This window comes from Dermacentor silvarum, chromosome 4 (genome assembly GCF_013339745.2).
Source record: "Dermacentor silvarum isolate Dsil-2018 chromosome 4, BIME_Dsil_1.4, whole genome shotgun sequence".
Lineage (NCBI taxonomy): Eukaryota > Metazoa > Arthropoda > Arachnida > Ixodida > Ixodidae > Dermacentor > Dermacentor silvarum.
The window spans coordinates 4,740,004-4,764,623 of record NC_051157.2 but is presented as its reverse complement, the minus strand read 5'-3'; the positions used below and the strand labels follow the sequence as shown (position 1 = coordinate 4,764,623).

The following is a 24,620-nucleotide window of genomic DNA, read 5'->3' as shown; positions in this document are numbered from 1 at the left end:
AGAGTAGTGGGCATCGGAAACTCTGCGATCGCGCGAAGTTTGGCTGGGTCAGGAAGCACACCGTCCTTCGAAACAACGTGTCCCAATATTGTTAACTTGCGGGCAGCAAGACGGCACTTTTTGATGTTGAGTTGGAGGCCGGCAGAGGTGAGGCAGGTAAGTATATCACGCAAGCGAACGAGGTGCGTCGGGAAATCGGGCGAAAGCACGACGATATCATCAAGGTAGCACAGACATGTTTTCCACTTGTAGTTACGAAGGATGGTGTCCATCATACGCTCGAAAGTAGCGGGCGCGTTGCAGAGCCCGAACGGCATTACGGTAAATTCATACAAGCCGTCGGGCGTGACGAAAGCTGTCTTCTCACAGTCTTCAGTCATCGGCACTTGCCAATAGCCGGAGCAAAGATCCAAAGATGAGAAGTACTCCGCGCCTTGTAGGGAGTCGAGGGCGACATCTTTACGGGTTATCTTATTGAGCCGACGGTAATCCACACCGAAGCGTATTGAGCCGTCCTTCTTCCGTACTAATACTACAGGAGACGCCCAAGGACTGTGGGAAAGCCGAATGACGCCACGGTGCAGCATATCGTCAACTTGCTCGGTAATTATCTGTCGCTCCGCTACCGACACGCGGTATGGTCGCTGGCGTAATGGTGGATGGGAACCAGTGTGGATGCTGTGAGTGACGGTCGCCGTACGTCCCAGGGATTGTTGGTCACAATCAAACGACGAGCGAAAATTCTGAAGAAGCGCGAGGACTTTGGCAGATCGGCGTCCACGGCAGATTCAAGAACGTCTGATGATGAAGACGGCGATAATGATGTGATGATGATGATGATGATGATGATGATTCGCACAGCAAGGGAGTAGTGAGGGCGCCGAGCTCATAACAGGCCGTGTCGTCGGAAGTATCGAGAATGGGAAGCGGGTCAAGGGGCTGAACACGACCAAGTGATTCTCCGCGCAGTAAGGTCACAGGGTATTGATACGGGTTACACACAAACATAGCGGATAATCCAGATACAGTTTTCAGGACAGCAAACGGGAGAGGTAGAGCCTTGCGACGTAAAAAAATAGGCGACGGTGTAAAAAGCACCGTAGCGTCTGGCGCGGCGGAGCAAGATACGGGCACAAGAACCGCCATTTTGGGTGGTATGTCCGTATCGGACACAACGCCGTGAGCTTGGCGGATTTACTTGCAGAAGGGTCAGGCAGCGGAGCATCGGAAAGCGGGAAAAGCGCCAGTTCGGCCCGAGCACAGTCGATGCTGGCACGATGGTGAGACAGGAAGTCCCAGCCGAGGATGATGTCATGTGAACATGAAGGCAGTACGAAAAATTAAACAACATAAAGAATGCCGGCATTGACCACCCTTGCGGTACATTGAGGAAGCGGTGCTACATGCTGCGCACTCGCGGTGCGCAGTAGCAAACCAGACAATGTGGAGCTTACGACAAAGCTTTTCGCCCATTACAGAAACTGCAGCCCCAGTATCAATAAGCCCATTTGTGGCAGTTCCTTCGACCAAAACGTCCAGTAAATTGCGTGGCGACTGTGCAGGCCTTGTAGAAGTCGCGAAGTTGGCAGTTCGTGCCTGCAGAACTGCAGCAACCAGTTTCCCTCGCTAGGTGACTGGCGACGACGTAAGGGGGAAAGCGAGCGACGACGCGGTGACGGAGAACGATGGTTGCCGAAAGGGCGTCGAGGAGACGGCGAATACTCTGGGCCGGGGTGCATAGAATGCCCGGTTGCATCGTGGGAATATCCATATCCAGGCGTTGCTACAGCAGGGTTAGCAGGTGGCATGCGACGATGGCAGAAGCGCCGGCGAAACCACAAGTGAAAGAAATGAGTCGGTTGTCGCGTGTGCGCCAAGGGTTCTGTACTTGGCTTCGAGGCGGAATAGGAGGCGACGCGGGAGTTGGCACTGGTTGAGGTCGCATGGTCGCAGGAAACACGAATGTCGGCGGCGCAGGTCGCGCTGCGACAGCGGCATAGGTCAGAGGTGCAGCCACGGGAGGACAGGGTTGAGCCAAAGGTAGCGAGTCGGCAAGTTCCTCGCGAATGGCTCTACTAATGGGAGCAGCCAGAGATGTTTCAGGCTGTCGAGGGCGATCGCTGAGAGGCAGCATAGAGAGTTGGCGTGTCACCTCCTCACGAATAAAAGCCTTAATCTGAACGGAGAGTGAGGATTCTGGCGAGGAGTTGGAGGAAAGCGTGAGGCCCGAGAGAGAGTTGCCGGGTGTAACAGCGCTACGCGCAAGGACCCTTTGTCGACGCAGCTCATCGAAGCTCTGGCAAAGAGTGACGACAGATGCGACAGATGAAGGGTTTCGCGCGAGAAGCATTTGAAATGCGTCGTCCTCGATGGCCTTGAGGATGTGCTTCACCTTGTCCTCTTCACTCATGGTGGAATCGACGCGGGCGCAAATATCCACGACATCCTCTATGTAGCTGGTGTACGTCTCGCCGGGCTGTTGAGTGCGCTGGCGTAGACGCTGTTCACCACGGAGCTTTCGTAAGGCTGGGCGGCCGAAGACTTCCGTGAATGCTGTCTTGAAAGCGGACCAGGTTTGGAGTTCCCGCTCATGATTGTGGAACCAGAGGTTCGCTACGTCAGCAAGATAGAAGATGACGGAACGTAACTTCGTCGGGTCATCCCACATGTGATCACTGACGTGCTCATAGGTAGAGAGCCAATCTTCGCCGTCAGTCTCACCGGCTCCGCTAAAGACAGGAAGGTCCCGCTGCCGCTGGATGGCGCCGCAAACGATGGGAGTGGCGGAAGCTGCAGGCGGATTGTCGGTAGGCTCGAGCATGGTAGCGGCTGAAGCAGTCGGCAACGTTCGGCTGCGAAGTTCCACGGTGAGGTCGGGGATTGCAGCACCTTGCACCAAATGTAGTGTGACGATTTATTAGACGGCAATGACGTCTCACACAATCGAGATAGTCCACGAACGCTGATCGCGTGCACAGCGGCAGATGCAAGAGCGCTTCTTCTTCCTCTTCTTCACTACAATGCATATATCTTTGGACTAGAAGCATTGCCATTTTCGCTTTCGATAAAATAAAATTCCCACGGATATTATGCCGGTGAAGCTTGATTAAACGGCGCGCGATCGCGCCTGCCTCAATCCGACGTCGTCGTTGCTCATGCATCGCGTATCGAATGAAAGTTTATTGTATACCGAGTGCACCGCGGTGGGGTGCACTCGGTATACGAACGAGAGGGGCCCGTACAAGAACTTACTTCTAGAGATCTAGCGTCCGCTTCTCCTGTAATTAGTATAAAGGGACTGTGCATGGCTAATAAAGGCACTCCTTCTTGTACATATAGACGACAGTTAAATGGCGAACCTTGCACGTCATGTCTCTCGCGCGGTCTTTTTGTGCATGCGCTTTCAGCGAGCGGTGTCACCAGCGTCGAATGCCAAACTGTTCCGACTTGAGCTACATCGCACAGCTGTTTTGAGCAGGATACGTGCAGAATGTTGCTTTGGCGGGCCCTCCGCTTAGCCTCTACGGCTATATGACTCGCCGCGGAAAATTGGGCGCACACGTTCACCGGTCCAATCCGCGATGACTGCATTGCGAGTGCAGCTGTGTCAGACGCGCGCCACAATGAACTTGATGACGCAGTAATTAGTCCGGAGCACTACACTACGCGCAGGATTGTGCTAGCGCTATTCGAGCGTGGCGTACTGGATGAATGTCGGCCGGACGTGCAAGGCCGCGCGCTTCAGGCACCAACCGGAAAGCACGAAGATACTCTGCCGCGAAAGAAAACGAGGTCGGGCCAAAGTCAACTGCTTGCGCAACGCCCGACGAAAGGTGGGCCCGTCCTGTCTATAAATATGTAATACCGAGATGCGCGCACGACACCACACGTACGCAAATTGGAAGGGCACCGATGTGGCGCGCACGCATCGAAAAGGCCGCTGTCTTTGAAGCCCAGCTTTTAGCGTGATTCGATGCTATAAAAAATGTGCCTAAATATAAAGCGCCCGCAGTGTAAACCCCTTTAAGAGGAAACTTCACCTCGGGGCCTCCTTTCCAAATGCATGGGAAGGAAAAAATCGTTTTTGTCGCCAAGCGCTGCACCGAATTTGATCATGCTTATTACATTAAAGAAGGTTAAAATGCAATAATTGTAGGAAGCGTGTTTTTGATTAAGGCCGTCGATATTGTATAAGAATTGCTGAAATATGGAAAATTAAAACAAAACTATGAAGTTTACAACTCTATAGTTAAGGAAAAGCGCTTTCACAGTTATAAAAACTGCAACTATTGATGCGTCTAAGGCGGACAAAATTGAGATATTATACACCCCTGTGTCACATATTACTAATTTGTTAATATTAGTTATATAACACTCTTGTAGACTAAACTTGTACCAAATACACTTAAGCTGTAAATTACTAAACCAAATGTGTGCCCTTTAGGTGCTCTAACAGATGCAGTTTACAGAACTATACGATATCTGCTTTTGGTGCAGAGCTACGAACTTGTTAATTTTGTGCTTTTATTTTTTTTGAAGCGTAACAAGTGTCGGCAATACTTATTAATATATCAGGCCCTAAATCAAAGTTCCACTTGTTGCAGTCACTAGAATTCAAATTCCTATCTGACGTGCAATAAATTTCATTAAAATCAGTATAGATCTTAGAAATGTATTTCTGCATTTTACATATATTTCAATTGGCGCCATCGGAGTTGAGCCCAAGCTAGAGCTTCCTCAAAATGGTGTTCTACTGTGTCTATAACACCTTTACACCATAAGAAAAAGGCCTTTTAGAAAACAAAAACACCTATTGAATGGGCTCTTCGAGTTCGCGCAACACCCTTTTCTCTAAAGGGTACGAGGAATATGCCATTACACCTGCGGCTGCTTGGATGCGATGAGCGGCCACATTTAATGACGATGCCGGCCAGGCCAGGGTAACTGGAAGCCTAGAACACGGCTGAGGAATCGGCGAATTTCGCGACCGTTCTCCAGCGTGTGCTCAGCAAACTTCATCGCCACCACGTTAACTGCGACGCTACAGGGATGCGAACTAGAACTTTACGCAAAAATAAAGCGCGAAAGGATATGTATGTGCAGTCGAGAGCAGACGTCTAGAGACATCAGAAAAAAAAATCTTCTAACACAGCCGTGCAACCTCAATTTTCTTACGTTCGTCAAAGAGGCGCACGTAGGCAGTAGCACTTGATTTGAACCTTTATGCCTAGGCTGCGAAGAAAAAAAACATTTAAGCGGCCGTGCCCAAATTCTCGCTCTCGACTGTACATGTGGGCACACGGAAAAAATGTACAAAGAGAGGATGGCATTGGATGGCTATGCACACTACATACACTTGTGCACACTTTGACAATCCAGGGGTGAGTCAATACAGGCTAGGTCAAAACGGTAGAACCTGAGGGTGTACGCAATTCACTCCAGTGGTCTGGCTTGGAAGAGCTGCAACGGACGAGGTCTTGGACTGATCGGCTAGCGTATGCGGAGTCGCTGGCTCCGACGCTCCAGAGGGCACAAGGAAGATGACGGTTGCACTCTGTGTCTATAGCTGCCGCAGACGTCCAGTATGCGAGCAGACATATTTCTTGATACCGAAGAAGGTATACGCTTGATGCAGGTTGCTGTTGGTAAGGTTACGGTGAGGGAATCATGCTTGCTCGAGAGATGTAAGCATTTAGTCGTGCTTGGAACTTAAGTCGTGCGTGCGAATGCCTTGCGTGGCAGAGCTTCTGATCTGGCGCCCGCTGATGCCGTGGCACAGTCAGCGAAGGGCTGACCTTTTGGATGAACCTTTGGGGCATCGAGACAGTTCCGGTGCGTAGAAGGCAAGGGTGCCACGGGTAGGGCGTAGCGAGCAAGTGCTGTGCATCGTGGTGGGAACAGAGGCATCTCACCATCCGGCACTGCTAGTGGCACTTGGACCGGGGATACCAGGTGATTCGGGTGGAGCGTACGCGGTGGCAAGCGTCGGCGTGGATAACAAGTGGTCGTAGCTGAGAAGTATCGGGCATCTTGTTGTGCATTTGATGACGCCGGCAGCGGGGCGGAATGTTGTTTGTCGTCGTGAAACGGACGAATTGTGGAAGGCGCAGTTTCCATGTCTTCTCCCCATCAGGGCTCTTGTGGATGTAGGTTCGGCGGAAGGTCCTCTCATTAGGCGCCGATAGCGAAGAGGATGACGTAGGTTGAGCGGCTCCATCAGAAGCGTCAGCCGTAAAGGAGACGGTAGCGCGCTGCGTAGTCGTTGAGGAAGTGGTAAGCCAAAGTGTTGGAAGAAGGCGGTCTACGTACATGTTCTCGTCCGGCGGCGGAACGTCAACGCGAGAGACGACGTCGGTGCGAAGCTCTCGTTTGAGAAGCAGGTACCACCAGACACGCGCCATGTGACGTACACCATAGGATTGTGCGGACGGTGGGGCGAAGGGTTGTCGAGTATCGACGGGTCTTCTTGCAGCTTGGCTTCAGGCGGTCCGCCGGCCCTTATTGGTGCTCTGATCAGCATGTCCGTGCACACCGATTACGTGGCGGCTGCATTTATTGAGGAAGCCAGCCTGGCCATGGAAGCGGATGCATTGAACATGGCCGAGGAATCGGCGAATATCGCGACATGTTTGCTTGCTTGCTTGCTTCCTATGGCGCATACCCACCACGGGGGATTGACCAAGAAGCCGGCGGTTAAACAGGTGGGTTGAAATTATGCAATGAAACTAACTGATGTTAGAGCCGTATTTTATTTTATCTTATAGGGAATCGTGTGCTCTTTGGAAGGTGATTAAGGTAGAAGGTAATAAATTTCAATCAGTTTAATTAGACTTTTCGAAATTAATAATTAATCAATCAGTAAATTAACGTAAATTGGAATTTTGTAAAATAATAATAAACAATATATCAGTAAATTAACTTGGTATTCTCCTCGTGTCACCGAGGAACTCGCATACGGCCCTGCATACGTTCCTGTGGCTAAAACCCAGTGTATATGCCCCGAAAGATCTGTCTAGAAAGATCTGCCCCGAAAGACATGTCTAGCGGGGCGTGTTCTCAAGCACGTGCGAGCTAACTTCATCTTCATAATTGGTGGGCACGGCAACCCCACCATGACAATGTCGCCGACCTTCCCCTTCCTTGTGCAGCCTTTGTCTGGGTACTTTATGGATCGCCAACACTAACTTTCACCGTCGACGCATGCTTTCAGCTCGCATCTTCTCTGATTTTGCCGGGATGTGCTTTGAACACATTCTTCGGTGATGCCGTCACTCAGCGGCTGCCGCGCGTGGACTATGTTATACAGCGCACATGGTTCAGGCCCTGTGACGTCATCCGATCATCATGGACCTGCTGGCCTTTCGGCTGTGCTCATTTTCTTATGCTCATAGTAGTCAATCTTATTTTCACCCTAATTAACACAATTTAAAGAGACCTAGCTGCACATGTGCGCAGTTCATGGCATCACACATTTGCTTACAAACATTTGTGAAATTGTCTGTAATGCCTGTGAGTTCACAGCATAATCTCTTTTTTTATTGTGAAGCAGATTGACCAGTTCCAGGCATTACATATTCATAGGGGCTACACTTGGTTACTAAAAAAGTCGATCAGCGCATTGAACTCGTAGTGGTCGAGAACTTGGAGCAGTGCGGGAACTTTGCTCTTCACGTTGGTTCCTTTAAATTTGTAGACGTCAATGTAGAGGTCGGTGATCATTCCTACACAAGAAAAAAAAAAGCAACTTGCAGACACCAGCGCCTCTTTGATTTCCCTAACTAAATGATTGCAAACAGCAGTTACGAGCTCTCAATAATTTCACGTCATCTTGAGAAGAACATGCTTCAAGAGGCGACCAGCCACGGCGGTTTAGTGGGTTCCTCAAAAGAAGGTCGGAGGTTTGATCTCGGCTTCGCATTCCGATGGGGCGGAAACACGTACCACGCAATAAATCCACGTTAAATAACGCCCGGCGGTCAAAATTATCAAAGTCACTCACAACAGGGCATGTCAGATCGTGGTTAGGGCACGTAAAACCATTGAAAAATATTTTGCATTTAACAGTGTAAGAGGCGGTAACATGCTGTTCCGGAACCACATGACCCCAAACTTGCTGGTGAAACATCTGCAGAAGTAAATACCCTTCCGCCACTGTCCAGATCGTATCCTGGTCACCAGCACAAATTTTCTATGCGTTGGCAAGGAGCTTTTCTTATACGCCTTTTTGGCTTCACCACACCGTTGCGAAGCAATTCTCTTTCTACTGCGCATCTTTCTGCGCAGTTAGCTTTGGACACCGACACGCTCTGCCATTTTCCTAGATTACAGTGCTCGGTTTGAAGCCGATAAGCGCTGGTTTGATTCGTTTCAATTTGTAGACGTCAATGTAGAGGTCGGTGATTATTCCTACACAAGAAAAAAAAAAAAAGCAACTTGCAGACACCAGCGCCTCTTTGATTTCCCTAACTAAATGATTGCAAACAGCAGTTACGAGCTCTCAATAATTTCACGTCATCTTGAGAAGAACATGCTTCAAGAGGCGACCAGCCACGGCGGTTTAGTGGGTTCCTCAAAAGAAGGTCGGAGGTTTGATCTCGGCTTCGCATTCCGATGGGGCGGAAACACGTACCACGCAATAAATCCACGTTAAATAACGCCCGGCGGTCAAAATGATCAAAGTCACTCACAACAGGGCATGTCAGATCGTGGTTAGGGCACGTAAAACCATTGAAAAATATTTTGCATTTAACAGTGTAAGAGGCGGTAACATGCTGTTCCGGAACCACATGACCCCAAACTTGCTGGTGAAACATCTGCAGAAGTAAATACCCTTCCGCCACTGTCCAGATCGTATCCTGGTCACCAGCACAAATTTTCTATGCGTTGGCAAGGAGCTTTTCTTATACGCCTTTTTGGCTTCACCACACCGTTGCGAAGCAATTCTCTTTCTACTGCGCATCTTTCTGCGCAGTTAGCTTTGGACACCGACACGCTCTGCCATTTTCCTAGATTACAGTGCTCGGTTTGAAGCCGATAAGCGCTGGTTTGATTCCTTTAAATTTGTAGACGTCAATGTAGAGGTCGGTGATCATTCCTACACAAGGAAAAAAAAAGCAACTTGCAGACACCAGCGCCTCTTTGATTTCCCTGTGTAATTTGTCGCATTTCGTAAGAGTTGTTCGAAACTCATGCGAGCGCACGGACAGACATCTTTAACTCAGTGCTCAATCATAAATGATTTTGTTTGTACATGTTTTTGGCTTTTTCCGTTCGTCCTTAATCTGGCCCTTACCTTTTAAAGTTAAAATTCATTATCCGACGCTAATGAACCTGTTGCAGTTCGCACAACATTCGTTTGTTATTTTTTTTCTGCCCACGACTTCTCGTACTACACAGAGCAAAAAGAAAGTATGAACAGCCACCGATCGTCGCCCGTTTGAAATATTTCAAGTTCACGCGAGCAAGAAGAGATGCACATTAAAAGGAGAATCTTTTGGTGATGCTAATAAATGTGAAGTATCCATGCCGTAAGGCTGATATAAAGGAGCAGGGGAGCAGTTTTGTTTATTTCCCCTCTGAAAAAATCGGTTTCATCACCATTCAAACTCATTGAAAACATTGTTCCTCTGCTGACTGGATTGTGCGACCTAGCGAAGGGCAGGCAGTGTGGCTCGCATATCTCAATAATGTATCGCTTATAAATGGTCCCTGAAACCGCGCGTGTGAATCTCGTCGCGCGCCGTGCGTTATTCCCGCGTTACCAAAAAAAGTGAGAAATCCTGAGCATGTCCACAGCTCGATCAGAGTATCCTACCGTAAAGTCTTTCCAAATGACATGGTTGTCTTTTGAATTCCATCTCCAGCTCATCACTTCGCGCCAGTATGTCTTGATACTCAGGTGCAAGGCAGTCCGCATTTCCTTCATACACCTTGAGATCCTGCGTGAGAAATCCTTTCAGTCATGACAGCACCCAGAGAATTTTCGCGCGATTAAGTATACGGTTATACAACCTAAAATAACTTGGAGCTGGGCTTGTTGGTAATCCACCTTGGTAACAGCTTCCCAAGAAAACATACTCGTATACACGCACGCCAGTAACACACACACGCGTCCAAGAAAATACTTTTCGTTTAAAGCTTTGACTGTTCCTTCGGCTTTTCCACTACTGCTGCTCTAACTACCGATGCTGCTGCGGTCTGGCACGCCGCGTCGGGGGGTATAGATGACAATAGCGCGGCAGAGGGGACAGGCGACGTCAAAAAGCCTGCCTCGTCTGCAATGCCCTCGTCAGCGCTCGTCCCGTGTTCTGCCTTTCCGTATTTTTTGGCGCCGTTTTAAATATGAATGACCACAATGCCCTCCAGAGCTCCCTGGGCGTCTCTCTCTGGACGGCTGTAATAATCCGTGAGCTCGTTGCAAAGCATTGCATAGACTGCAGCACTTACCTTGGAACTCACGAGAAACAGCCCAGAAGGGAGATACATCGAATGGCAGAGAGGGGGTAGTGAGGGGAAGCAGGGAATGAACAGAGCCGACGCAATCAAGAAACGAGCAACCGGGCCACTCTTCGATTGTGCGAGCTGGCATACATGAGAAATTGGATGCAAAAAAGCATGCCTCTTTTGGGGTCTCTTCAATAAACGAAACGCTACTACTATAGACTCGGCAGAAGTTGCGGGCAAACTGGATAAATATAAATTCAAGGTACGGTACGGCACATTTCGGCTAGTTATGAAAATTAAGCACCGTGCAAATTGGTCCAGTGATGCAGGGCGTGCAGACCCTACAGCCGCGGTAGCTATGGCGTTGCTCGATGTCGCGGGTTCAATCCCGACCGTGACGGGGGTGAAACGCAAGAACGCTTGTGCATTAAGATTTAGGCGCACGTAAAGATCCCCAGGTGGCCAAATTAACACCTCCCGTCCCAAGGTGTGCCTCGACCATAATGAGATTCTGGTTTGTGCATGTAAATCCCTGTAAATATTTCAAGTTTATTACCTATAACACGTTTCGAAGCGCGGCGTGAGGATATATGACACCTAACCTTCTCGCAGGCTATGAACAATGGAGCAGTACTGTACCTCAAGGAAACGCGTCTCGCTTTGTGTTCCGTGCAGGTGGTGCACGCCAAGGCAACTCATATCTCTCGTATTGCACCAAACGTTGATGAAAAAAAAATATATTCGCCGTACACATCACCGCCGTAAGTCAATGCAAATAGCCAAGAAAGCTTCGCTTACACCCAGTGCGTGGGATCCATCTCATTTTAGGGGCGAAGCTCCTTAGGGTCGAGCCTTGTCCCTCGTCGCGCCGCCGTAGCCACGCTAGTACTTGCCGCTCCCGCTAGAGGCGTTCTTTCTCTTTCGTTCCTAGGGTGCCTCAATGCCAGCGCCGCCGTTCAGGGTGGTGCCATCCTTTGACCGCAACCGCGCCGCCGCTTTCTCGCTGCGACGCCATCTAGAGTCACAGCGAGCGGTTGCGAGTGCTTGGTGCCGGTGCTTAGTTCGAGACACAGTGCGCGCGGATGCTTCGCTGACGCTTCTGCTTGCTGGACAGTGTTCAGCCGCATGAATGACAAGCTTGTCAAGTGCATCGAGTCGACATGACGGGCTGTTGTGTTCCCAAGTGCACCGGATCGACGCGTAAAGGGCTTCGTTGTTTACGCTTCCCCCGGGACCCAGAACGAAGGAAGAGTTGGGAAGCCCAAGTAAAGCGGTATCACTGGAAGGCAACGGATAGCTCCTACATTTGCGAGGTAAGTGTCAAGAAAGTTTAGACTATCGCATCGTGTTTTTCATAAATAAGAAAGTATTCTCTGATCCTCGCTCACGTATCTACGTTCGCTCACGAACTAAGCACTGCACCGATGCTGAGTAGCCTATGGTTTGCGAGCGCGCGTCGCATAGGCTTTTGCCGTTTTGATCAGCGCAGTCTATGCGAGTAGTACCCTTATTTTAAGAACTGACGAAAATGCTTCACCGCGAAATAGCCTTACATTACCTACAAATCGTCATGTAAACCACCTATTTTACTTTTTCACGGGAAGCACACATCGTGTGTCTCTTGTGTCTTCCCCCCCTCAGTTTCTTTTTTCGCTACTGGTTATTTGGGACTAAAGAACGCAGTGCTTCTTCTGGGGAGAGCGGCTGTTGTGTACGTGGCAAGCGAAGCATTGTGATTTTCTCTATTCTCAGAAGATATCTTGCGGATCTCAGGTTGTTACGTTATATAGTTGATTTTTTAGACGAATATATTTGTAGCGTGGTGCTCGTAAGCCGATGGTCATTCGTGCTCATTCCCGATCGTAGTGGGTACTGTGACGGTCTTTAAATGCCTGTGCACGGTATGCCCAGGTGTAGTAGAGTTAAGGGACATCATGGGACCAAAATGTTTCGGCGCTTTCTGGCATGGTGTCTGTTGTAGCCTGTGCATTTCTTCGAAACCTGTGAAGCGAGGTAATACAGCATTACTTCTGCGAAAATTTATTTTTAAGCACTGTAATGGGTTCTCTGTATTTACAAGGCAACTTTTCATATCAATAATCAATTTTGTTGTTTTACTTGTACTTAGAAACACTTTGAAGAGGACCAGTACGAGGGAAATCGACAGGATGGGCGCCGTCTCTTAAAGTCAACAGCCCTACATCATCATGGGCTATATTTTCGAAGTGAAAAACATTGATAGTCTGTATTTGACTGTCTTAGTTTCCTTTACGGTTTTTGTACGCGATATGTATGCAGTGTTGTTTATTTTTTCAATGTAGTTATCAGTGTTCTAATAGTTATTTATAAAATGTTCTGTACTCGCCATCGATGTGTTTGGCTGATGCGACGTATTCGATGGTAGCTGATGTATTCTGGCTGGATATCTTGATTAATATTACCCGCGGTTGCGTTTTCTTGTTTGCATTCTTGTTTTAGATTTATATTGTGTGTAATAAGGTTGATGTACTCACTTGAACCCCCCCCCCCCCCATGTAATGAATAAATTAAAAAAAAAGAACTCTCACTATCCCGAATTGTGTGTGTCGAGCCTACCTTGCGAATTTTTTTTATCTCGTCTTTCAACATAACCTTCAGGCGCCACACAGTACATATAATTTTTCATGCACATATCTCTTTCATGATTGATTGTACTAGACATTATAAGTAAATGCATTTTGTGCATCGTTTGGTTTCTTGTGTGTACTACGCAAGATTGACACAGACAAGTTACGTTACATGTTTCTCTACAGCACTAACTAAACCTTATTTTCACATCGCAGTTATTTTTACACCAGCTTAATCCTGTCAGCACACAGTTTTGTGGGCAAAAAAAAAAAGCAAAATTGCGCGTAGATATCGTCAAATAATTGCAACGGACGCGAAGAGCACGCGCAACGCAAGGGAAACTAACCGCCGTGCGCGAGTGGCTGGCTACGGTAAAGGAGGCGTGACGTGTAAACCAAAATACAACAGCGAAGGGTGTCGCAAACCTTATATACCAAGCATCGAAGCGCAAAAAAAAAAAAAATAGCGCGTATTTCAAACATACACACGGCATAATAAATGTAAATTGAATTAGGCAACTTGGGGCATGTTCCCGACGCCATACATTTACGTCTTGGACCTTCGACGAGTTAACGGCTATTGGTTATAAAGATGTGCAGATGCGATACCGATAAAAAACTCCTCATCAAGGCAAAGTACTTGGAAGTGCGCCGCGAGTAACACTATTTATGAACGCAAGCGTAGCTGAGTCTCAGCTCATGTGACTCAATATGGCGGCGCCAGCGGGGTTGTCTCCACCCTGGACGGCGGCGCTGGGTATCGAGGCACCCTATTCGTTCCCGACGCGCGCTCTCTCTCTAGTCCGTAGCTAGGGGCGCTGCGGTGCACAAGATCGTTATTTCCCGACGCGCGCTCTCTTTCTCTCTCGTCCGTTGCTCTGGTTTATCCGAATGATCCCCCGGTGCTTCGCCCACTCATCATCATTCACATCGTGGATATGCGGTGATTTTTTTTTTCGCACAAGCGCTGTGCGAGGAGCCCTTCTTTTGTGTGTGTTCGTACATGTATGTGACTACGTTATGGCACTTTGAGGCTGTTAACAAGGTGTGGTTCTTCACAATTCGTCACATTTGCATAGTACTTTATATGTATGTGATGCAGAGACGAGAGTATTGGCGACTGTGACACCGCGCGGCGTCGTTATTGCGACCCAGCATCTAGTACACGATGGCAAGAGGCCCTGAGACTGCATTCTTCACTTATAAATGGACGGAAAGATTAGCGGTCATCCTAAGAGGAGCTTTTGGAGGACGAAGGACTCTTCCCTCTTTGTTTCCAGAAAGAAGGCATCAGAAGAGCAGTGAATAAAAATGAGAAATTCACCAACGTATCTAAATATCTTAAAAACTGCAGTGCCTCGCACTTGTAGTGAAATGCACCGTCTGAATAGGATAAAACAAGTCGCTAAGAATGGGAACAATAGAGGAGCCGATACAAACTCCGCTCTTCTCCAAAAAACATTGGTTGTCCCAAGTAATGAAAGTGGAATTAAGAGAAAGCTGTAAACGTTCTAAAAACTGACTGCAAGAAAAACCGGCCTCGTTCTGGAAGGAAACAGCACCATACTCATCAATACATTGCTCAACACAGGACAGTACGCTTCTATGCGGCAAAGAATAACCGAGGTCCTTAACGTCGAAAGAAAATGCCTGAAGGCCACGGTCAGAATGTAACTTGAAAAAATCAATCACAGTGTCTGAGCTCTTAACAAGGAAACGGTCGCTGACAGGCAGAAGGCCCAACTTATCTTGTAAAAACACGGCCAAACGCTTTTGCCAAGTATCAATTTCTAACACAATCACCCGTAACGGGACATCAGTTTTATGCGTTTCGGCACTGAAGAAAACATAGATGATTACAGTTGCTGTTTTCAACGGCCTTGGTCAATTTTGGTAGATTAAGCCTGTTGCACATGCGCTTTCCCTGTGCCTTTACCTTAGCCAGCAACACCTCCCTATGACAGTTAAAGGTGGCACTGATGGCTTCTAGAGCCTTGGCGTTAAAATCCTCAGCAGGGATGCGGCTGACGTTTGTCCTAGGCTGGTGTCTGTCGCGGAACGCATTTTACGAGAACCCAGCACGCAGAAACCAGTTGCCGATGTCCCTCCCGGCAAACGCCCCAAAGTAAGTGTTGTACCCTACATGCACCGGATATCCCACAACTTGAAAAAGATGGCCCAAAGGGCAAATGTAAGAGTTGTTTTTTATGCTACCAACAAGCTCGGCAAGCTTTGCGAGTTGACAGATCCTAATGCCGTCCCGCCCGATAACTGTCCGAGAAGTATAGGAAGTGCGACTTCTCAGCACTTTGGCGCGGTGCGCCCAGGCAGAGATCAGGCCAAGCGCGATTGAAGATTTCACTTCCAACTCCAGGCAGTTGGGTGCCGAAATCACCACAACCGTGTCATCGGCGTAGGCTTGTGCAAACACGTCAGCAGGGAAGGGGAGTTCTAACAAGCCATAAATGATAATGTTCCACAACAGTGGACTTATGTGCAGTACGCCATGCCTGGCCCAACAACACGATATGGCTGGTCGCAGCGGGGCGACTTCGAGGTGCCGCCAAGGCATGGGAAAGCTACGAAGGTATCAAACAGCGTTCCTGGCCTGAATGGAGTGCTGCTCTAATAGCTGCTATCGGCCAGCTACCTTCTGCCTGCGGTGAGTCCGACCAGCGAAGTTCTGCGCACGGCGCTCCGGCGCACCACTGCTTCGATGCTAATGCGACATTTATCCCCTTTCCTGGTACCTGGGGGGTCGCGCGGTTGCGTTTGTCAGTTCCTTTAACAGGTGGCTTCTAGATCTGCCCCGTCGATCCATTCCGTTTTTTGGCAACGTTTGTTGGCAGCCGCGCGGCCCCTTTCCCTCTCCGGCGGGCGGGCGCGCCCCTCTGGCCTTCTCTGCTCCTGTGTGTCACCTTTTATTTCCAAATGTCATTCTTTTCTCTCCCTTCTTCCATTACTCACCTTTTCCCTTTATTTTCCCTTCTCTTTTATTTTCTTTTGTATCTGGTGTTTCTGTTCTCCCCAGTTACCCTCATCTCTGGGCAATTAAGTACTCTAGTGCTCTCTTCCCCTTTTTTCTCTCTCGCACTCCGTTTCCCGCTACAACACCGCACTCTAAGTACACAAATCTTTCAGCACCCTTTCCTTCTTCCCTCAGCCGCCGAGCATTTTCTTAGCCCGGTGTTACCAACGGGTATCGCTTTTTCTGGTGGGTGCACATGGTTCTGGCGCCGTGGGTTTGCACTCAGGTTCCGGTGCTCTGACATCGACAATGGATACCAACGCACCTATTAAATTTCTGCAGGCGAATCTTGCTCATTCCAGACAACCTACCCTGCTTCTGTCCGACTTCATCACACAGCATCAAAGTGATTTCATCATTCTCTCCGAACCTTATACACGTCGTAACTCCCTCCCACACCTTCCCCATACGCATATTACATACGCTTCTCCCGTTAATCCCCGTCAGGCTCTGTTAGCGCCCAACAATAGCTATGACGTGTTCTTAGTACACTCCTTGTATGTCGTTATCACCTGCGCCGCCCCTTCCGTTTCGTTTACGGTGGTTGCTGTCTATGCCCCTCCGCACGAACCTCTTGAACCGCTCTTTGACGAGCTGCAACTCCACCTGTCCCGGATCACGATGCCTTTTGTTATCATGGCAGGTGGTTTTAATGCTAAACACCGACTCTGGGGTCCTGTGGATGGTGACACCCGTGGCGCGCAGCTCGCGCAATTCACTGCGGTAAATAATCTCATAGTTCTAAATGACCCCCGCTCGCCACCTACCTTTCAGTCTCACCTCGCGGAAAGCTGGATTGATGTTTCTTTTGCGTCCGTCCCTCTCGCCTCTTGCGGCTATAGCTGGGCAGTAGAGGACTCCGAAACTCTCTCTGACCACAAATTCATTCAATTTTCCTTTTTCGGCCAACGCAAACCTAAACATAAACGTCTGACCAAATCAAGTACATCGGCTCTCTTGCAGACATTTGTCAATTTGCCCTGGTTTACCATGGTGAAGGGGACGACTCTGCGCTCGCCGGAGGCGGTCAACTTGGTTATAGCCAAGTTTTACGCCATCTTCGACCACCTCTGCCGTGCGCATTCTCGTTGGGTATCACCGCGCCCACAGTCGACTAATTCGTGGTGGACCCCCGCGCTCACTGTTAAAAGAAAACGCGTTCGTGCCCTCCGCCGGCGTTATCAAAGAACCACCGACCCTTCGTTCAGACGGACGTTTAAAGACAGTTATTATGCCGCTCATGGAAATTACAAAATGAATATTGATCGGGTCAAAACAGCAGCTTCGAAATGCCTATGTTCCGATCTCTCTAAACGCAACCTATTCGGCCTCCCCTTTCGCATCTCGTTTGGCAAAACTCCTAACAACAGTCAGCTTCCCTCACTCCCCTTACCTAACGGACAGTATACGTCCAGTGTACTGGACTCCGCCCGTTTCCTGCTTTCCGAACAAATTTCTGTTGATTCTCGCTCGACGGTCGACGAACATCAGTGACCGCTTGCGCAGTATTGTGAATACGCCTTATTCGGTGCCAATTCCGGACCTTCCTTTTACGATGGGCGAGATTGAACATGCGCTGAATTCAGGGGACTTAAAAGCCGCACCTGGTCTTGATGGGCTCACTCTTCCCATGCTCAAAACACTCTTTCGCTGTCACCCGTCCTTTTTTCTCTTTCTCTTCAATCAGTGTTTACGGTTATCCCACTTCCCTTCCTATTGGCGTAACGGTCGAATTATTTTCATTGCGAAACCCAACTGCCCTCTTGATTCCCCCTCCTCATACCGCCCTATCGTTATGAATTCGCTTTTTGGTAACATTTTGGAACGTTTTATAAATTCGCGCCTTTATTTTTTCCTCCACTCCCACAACCTTCTTCATAAGAATCAATTTGGCTTTACGCATGGGAAGAGTGCGCCTCTTGCTTTGTACCATCTTAGGAGAACACTAGCAGCCTTCAAAGGTAAACAATTGCACGCCGTACTGGTTGCTCTCGATTTTAAGGGCGCCTTTGGCAGCGTCTGGCATCCTGCGGTGTTGCACTTTTTGCGGTCCCATAATTGCCCGGCTAACCTTTACTACCTTCTTAAATCCTTCCTTACCGACCGCAGAGTGATTTTCCGTTCACGCGCAGGTGAAGTGTCCGCCGCTCCAACTTTGGGCAGCCCCCAGGGGTCACCCATCAGTCCACTGTTGTGGAACATTATCATTTATGGCTTGTTAGAACTCCCCTTCCCCGCTGACGTGTTTGCACAAGCGTACGCCGATGACACGGTTGTGGTGATTTCGGCACCCAACCTGCCTGGAGTTGGAAGCTGAAATCTTCAATCGCGCTCGGCCTGATCTCTGCCTGGGCGCACCGCGCCAAAGTAGTCATCAGTGCTGAGAAGTCGCACTTCCTATACTTCTCGAACAATCATTCAACTTAATCTGGTCGCATCCGCCAACCCATTGTTCGCGTGAACGGACAACCACTCAAGTCTCGGAAATCCATTAAAATTCTCGGCGTGGTTTTTGACACGCACCTAACTTTCAATGAACACCTCAATTATCTTCGGACTAAATCAGATCTTCTTTCCTCCCGTCTCCTCATCTTTCTCAGAATGCACTACTCGATGTCGCCATCTGCTCTGCGCCTTCTCTATAAACAGGTTCTGCTACCGTCTCTTACATATGCATCTCCAGTTTGGTGGCCAACATTTCCTACCTCACAGTTTAAGTCAAAAATTCTATCCATTCAGCGGACACTGCTCTTAACAATCACCGGCGCATTCCGCACAACGAGAACATCATCTCTACAAGTCCTGGTAAATACCTTACCACTCCCCATAGAATTAGATCGTTTAAATGCCCAATTTTCACTATTTACGCTCAAAGCCGTTACCTTCTATGGCCCTACCACTTACTACCCGCAGCAAATTCAATTCCCTCTTAATCCCTGGGACATTCACCCCAGCTGGAAACACCGCTTCATTTTTCATCACCTCCACATTCATGAGGTGCCCACAGTAACATCACTCCCAGTCTACCATCTCTACACGGATGGATCGTACACACCACATTCTTCTGGTTCGGCATTTCTACTTTCTAACGCTCACGGACAGCTTACGAAAGTTGGCAGATACAGAATCATTGGCGCCACAAGTTCCTATATAACGGAAACGATTGCCCTTTTAGAAGCTCTTAGGTACATCCGCACTCTGTCGAGCAATACCGCGGTCAACATATATTCTGACTGTTTATCGTTATTGACTGCACTAACCTCCCTCACTACCACTAATCCGTATGTCTTTCAAGTCAAGCTACTCCTGTTATCAATTGGTCCGCTCCGTCCCGTGGCTCTTCATCATGTCTCCGCGCATAGTGGGGTCGAAGGTAACGAGATGGCTGATCACTTTGCGAATTCTGCCGCATCGCGGGGTCTGTCTCGGTTCGTTCTCGCCTCGCCGACCACCATCAAATCACAAATGCGCGCCTCATCCTATGCGCAGTGGAACGTGGCGTGGACGCGAGACAACACGGACACTGAACTATTTCTGTGGATCCCCAGCATCAATAAACTACCAGTCTTTTTTCCGCCAAAGAAAAAAAAAAGAAAAAAAAAAACCTCTCGCACATTTCATAACTGCGCACGCTAGGATGCCTTTTTATTATTTCCGGTTCAACCTATCCCCTCATAGCAATTGTGCGTGTGGGATGCCCTGCTCAGATCACCTCGCCCGTTTATTAAAGGACAATTCTCAAACTTTAATAACACCTAACCATTATAATGTTTTACTTCATAACAAGCGGAAGAGAGCACTAATCATTCAACTTTACCACCTTATAGCCTCCTTTACATTCCCGGCCACTTCATCATTAGCGCATGTTCGAGCGAATGCTCTAGTTTTTTTTTTTTTTTCTCATTCATTCTCAGCTTTCGTTCCGTGCTGTCCTCTGTTACGCCGACAAAGGTGGAGCTTGGCTCCGGGGACAGTCTGGACGGAATGTCTGGCACATACCATGATCATCATCATCTTCTCTCAACTCCTATTCGTTCTTTATTATTTCTTTGAGTCAAACGCTCACCCCTGGGCGAGTTTTACAGGCCTTTCGTCAACGGAGCCAATGCGTCCAGCTGGGTGCCAGGGTCCCGGACTGGCTGTAATGTCAGGGCCTCCTGGAAGCCTTCATCATTGAAGCCAACCGTACTGTCTGGACTGCTCCTGCTGATGTTTTTTTTTTCTCTCTCTTGCTTTTCTATCTGTGTTATTTTTTCCTTTTTCCTCTTCTGTTCTCTTTCTAATTGTATGTGTGTCTATGAAATACGTGTTGTTTAAAATAAAAAGCTGAGACGCACCATGCCAGGCCAGTGCAGACACTTAGTTTACTCCTTTCGACAGGACATGCCCGAATGTCTTCTCCGTCTTTTGGGTCGGCTCACCCTCGGCATTCTTTTTTTTTTTCAGATTGGCTTTTCCCAAAATTTCTCTTTGGGTTACACCACTATTCATTTTCTTTTGATTGGTTTAAGCCTGCGATACGTTGGTGGTGCAGGCTACCCTCATTTTCATTTAGGTTCTTTTTCTTTTTTCGAGGGACTCAAAAACAAGCCAACAAGCCCGATAAGTGCACTAAGCATCACCGAAAAAATTTCGTTGACTGTGTGCACCGTGTGATGTACAACCTCCCGCTTTCATGTGGGAAGCAATATATCGGGCAAACTGGGCGTTGCCTCAATGATAGACTCCCCGAACACCGCAATAACGTAAGAAATGGCACCGGTGACTTCTTGGCGATTCATTGTCGCGATCACGGCTGCAACGCTATCGAGGACGATTGCACGATTGTGTCCCGTGGCAGGACGCAGCTCATCCGTGAAATAACTGAAGCGCAGATGATTGCAAAATTGGTTGATAAGTGTGCTAGTTTCCCTTCACTCGTTCTCACAGAAAAAGAACTGAGTTTCTTGGAGGTGGCATTACTTGACGCATATATGTTACACGAATGCGCAATCCTTTTATTTTCTTCATGTAAGCGCATGCGCAGTCTATACTGCTTCACATATATAAACCGATTTAGTGGCACAATAAATTTAGTTGAAAGTTTGCGCTTGGTGTGTGTTCTTCTCTCACGTCTGTGTATTTTTGTTGCGCAATAATATTCGAGTAAGACTGTCTATATTAGATTCAAGACTGTCAATTACGTATTTACGAAAGGCGCAAGGCATGCGGCTGAAAATTCTTTCCTTAACTTGCGACGTTCATACAAACAGTCCTTGATTAGCAACAGTTTGAGCACTGCATCTCTTGACGGACGCCGTAGCAATTAGGCGTTCAGAACTTCCTTGTCTTATATTAGGCATGGGTCCTTTTCTTCGTAGGTTTGGAGGACAATCCATCATGTCTGCTAAAGACAGCTGCTGCCATCGCTGCCTTCTTCCGCAGCCGAAGAGTACAAGCTCGGCGTGCTACGACACGGACGCGGGGTCGGCAATCCTGATTAAATTCCCTCCGAGCATTTTTCGCCGACCAGGTAAAAGCGGCTGTGGAGCGTGGTTGGAGGAGGAGGAGGAGGAGGAATAAACATTTATTTCGGAACCAGCAATTTAAGATGGCCGGGCCTAAGCCTCCCATGAGGGTCGTCGAGGGCTTGCCTCGCCGCCGCCTCACGGGCGTGCTGGGTCGCCCAGGTTTGGTCGTCGAGGGCGGAGCTCCGCAGAGCCTCACGCAACCTCGACGGCGTGGTTGAAGGGGCTTTAATTAAGGAAACTAACGAAAGAGATTGATACGACGGCATTCGTTACAGACATAGGTAGCGGTGTACAGGGTAGATAGAGTATAGTTTTAAGCATACCTGAGTAACTCAAGTAGGCTACGTGACTATTTGGCACCGCCCCGTTTGACAGGACATGTCAATAAATCATCATCATCTCAGCGGAACAATTCGGCGCGTGGTCGGGACTTCGGTCGGCGCACGCTTTCTGGTTTAGATACATGCGCATCGTGCAATCTTTTCGTTTTCCCCTGTCGCGATCAAGTATTCGTATTAGACAAAGCCCTCTAATGAGGCCCTCACCACTGAACTCGAACAACACCGTGCCCTGTTGGATGTCCACGATCGCGGCCATAAAAAAAAAAAAAAAAAAAAAGTCACAGTTTCACCCGAAAGTCAAGCTGCGATAGCAAGTTTGTAGATAGGAAGTGAGGATAGTAGTTTTATCGGCTGTCTAAACTGGTAAACGTTCGCTTACGAACTAAACAAGCATGGTGTCGCGCGCGCACAGGAAAACACGTCTCACTCGATGAGCGCGGACACTCGCTGTCATAGCAGTGGCGTGAGCGGCATAAGCAGAGCGCGAAGCAGTGACAGCGAGCACGCGAGGCCTGCGCAGCACTCCGGAAACTACCAACGTTGCCGCAAGGCGCACTTTCGAGCTGTCTATCGCTTTAACGCAAACTGAGCGGCGAGAACCCAACGCACGCAAAACGAACGAGCCGCCGGCCCGCCTAGACGGTGCGAAATTGCGCCGCGATCGTCGGCTCACCCTCGCACGTACAGCATACGGCGACGGTGTACGCCCTTGGACTTCATACGCAACGTCCCGGCGAGGGCAAGAATACGGCTAGTGTCCACTATCGCAATAAAAGAACACGAGGCTTGATAAAGCATTAAGATGTACGACTAGTCCACGCCACATTTTCATTTCCTTCGTACGGGTCCGCAGTGGTCGGCGGCGGTGCAGGCATCTGGCGCGCGTCGCGCTTTCGCCCACGAAAAATGCGCCTTGCGGCAACGACGCACTTGATAGTTTCCGGAGTGCTGCTTACGCTCCGCAGGCCTCGCGTGCTTGCTATCGTAGTCATTGCTTCGCCCTTCGAGCGAAACTGTTATATAATAAATTGCTACGCACATTATATATTTGGATTTGCAAATGAGCACCGAAGTTGCCACTGCTTCTCAGAATATAAGTTTCACTTTCATGTATGACCACTGAACAAGGGATGAACATTTTTTTTATTGCGATAACAAATATATGGACACTTCAACCGGATTTCTGCCGTCGGCGTCGCCGTCGCCGTCAGGTTCCGCATGAAGTCCAAGGGCGATAAAATTGTCGCCGCGCGCCGTATGCGCGACCGAAAGCGCGCGGGGGACGCGCGCTATCACGGAGAGCAAACGCACGGCGGAAATCAAACGCGACCGTCGCGTGCGAAAGGACGTGGGGGTATGGGAGGGAGGGAGGTGGGGCGACGCTCTGCTGTGGCACCAAAGGCGTATCTTGCAACCGGGCGCAAGGGGAACTGGCCACTCAATCTCCCACGCGAAAGCAAGAAAGCGGGAAGGCAGCGCAGAGGTGGGAGGGGGGGGGGGCGCAGCTTTTACTCTGCCAACAACTGCGCTCGTTTATTGCCCGCGGCTTTGGTGGTCGCCCGCACCATCTCTTATCTCCACACGGCTCTGACCTTTGTATGCGCAGTGCATTCACCGCTCAGTTTCCGTTGAAGCGATATACCGCACGAACCTTCGCCCGCTGTGGCGGCTGCGCTTGCTGCCAGCGTTTTGACTGTCGTTGTCTGCGGTCATTCAGTGTGATCTATTAATGTTTCGATAGGGAAACAGCGCAAAAAAACACGACAAGAAGACAAGAAGGGACACACACCAGCGCTGGTGTGTGTCTCCCTTCTTGTCGTGTTTTTTTTTTTTTTTTGGCGCTGTTTCCCTATCGGGAATGCACCGACTCGCCTAATCCTCTACGGTCTTGCTATTCATGTTTGCTTGTGCGCGCTGACACCACGCTTGTTAATTCAGTTAGTAAGCGAATATGTCCAAGTTTATGCAGCCGATAAAACTACTATCCCTACTCCGAACAGCTCTAAATTGCTATCGCAATTGATTCTTCGCCTTTCGGGCGAAACTGCGACATTTTTTTTATTGCGATAGCAACTATATGAACACTGCAGGCGCATTTCTGCCGTCGCCATGAGGTTCCGTATAATCTCCCCGTATAAGGGCGATAAAATCGTCGCCGCGCACCGTATGCCGTATGTGCGAGTGATAGCGTGCGAGGTTGAGCAACGATCGCGGCTCAATCCAATCGCGCTCCTGAGGGAGGAGAAGCGCGTTCTACTGCGGGCGGCCCGAGCAGGTCCCGCCAGGGCCGCAACACTCGTTCTACGCAGCGCGCGCCGGTCAGGCCGCTGTATCTTGTCCGCCGTAGGCTGTGTTTTCGCGGCTTAGTTCGCGTTGATGCGAGCACGAAGGTGAATTCCCTCGCTGCTGCTGCCGCGCTTACACACTCCAGCGTTTTCACAGTGAGTTTCTGCGGTGAGATGCGTTCATGTTATTGCGATAGCAATTATATGGACACTTCAACCGGATTTCTGCCGTCGCCGTCGCCGTCGCCGTGAGGTTCCGTATAGATAAAATCTTCTCCGCGCGCCGTATGCCCCAGAGGCAGCGTGCGGGGACGCGCGCTATCACGGAGAGCGAACGCACTCAATCTCTCACGCGCAAGCAAGGAAGCGGGAAGCCAGCGCCGGAGGGAGCAGGGGGGGGGGGGGGG

General features: G+C 49.2%; 1 protein-coding gene across 1 annotated transcript in view; it reads right to left on the bottom strand.

Annotated features, from left to right (window-relative positions):
- Window positions 1-7,536: 7,536 nt before the first annotated feature.
- LOC119449347 (Bardet-Biedl syndrome 7 protein homolog) overlaps window positions 7,537-24,620 on the bottom strand; it is a 153,975-nt gene continuing 136,891 nt past the window's right edge. Inside the window, exons 18-19 of the mRNA XM_037712511.2 lie at window positions 9,815-9,938; window positions 7,537-7,721 (exon numbers count right to left, since the gene is read on the bottom strand). Coding sequence (XP_037568439.1) covers window positions 7,585-7,721; window positions 9,815-9,938 — 261 coding nt within the window. The 3' untranslated portion in view covers window positions 7,537-7,584. The remainder of the gene's footprint in view (window positions 7,722-9,814; window positions 9,939-24,620) is intronic.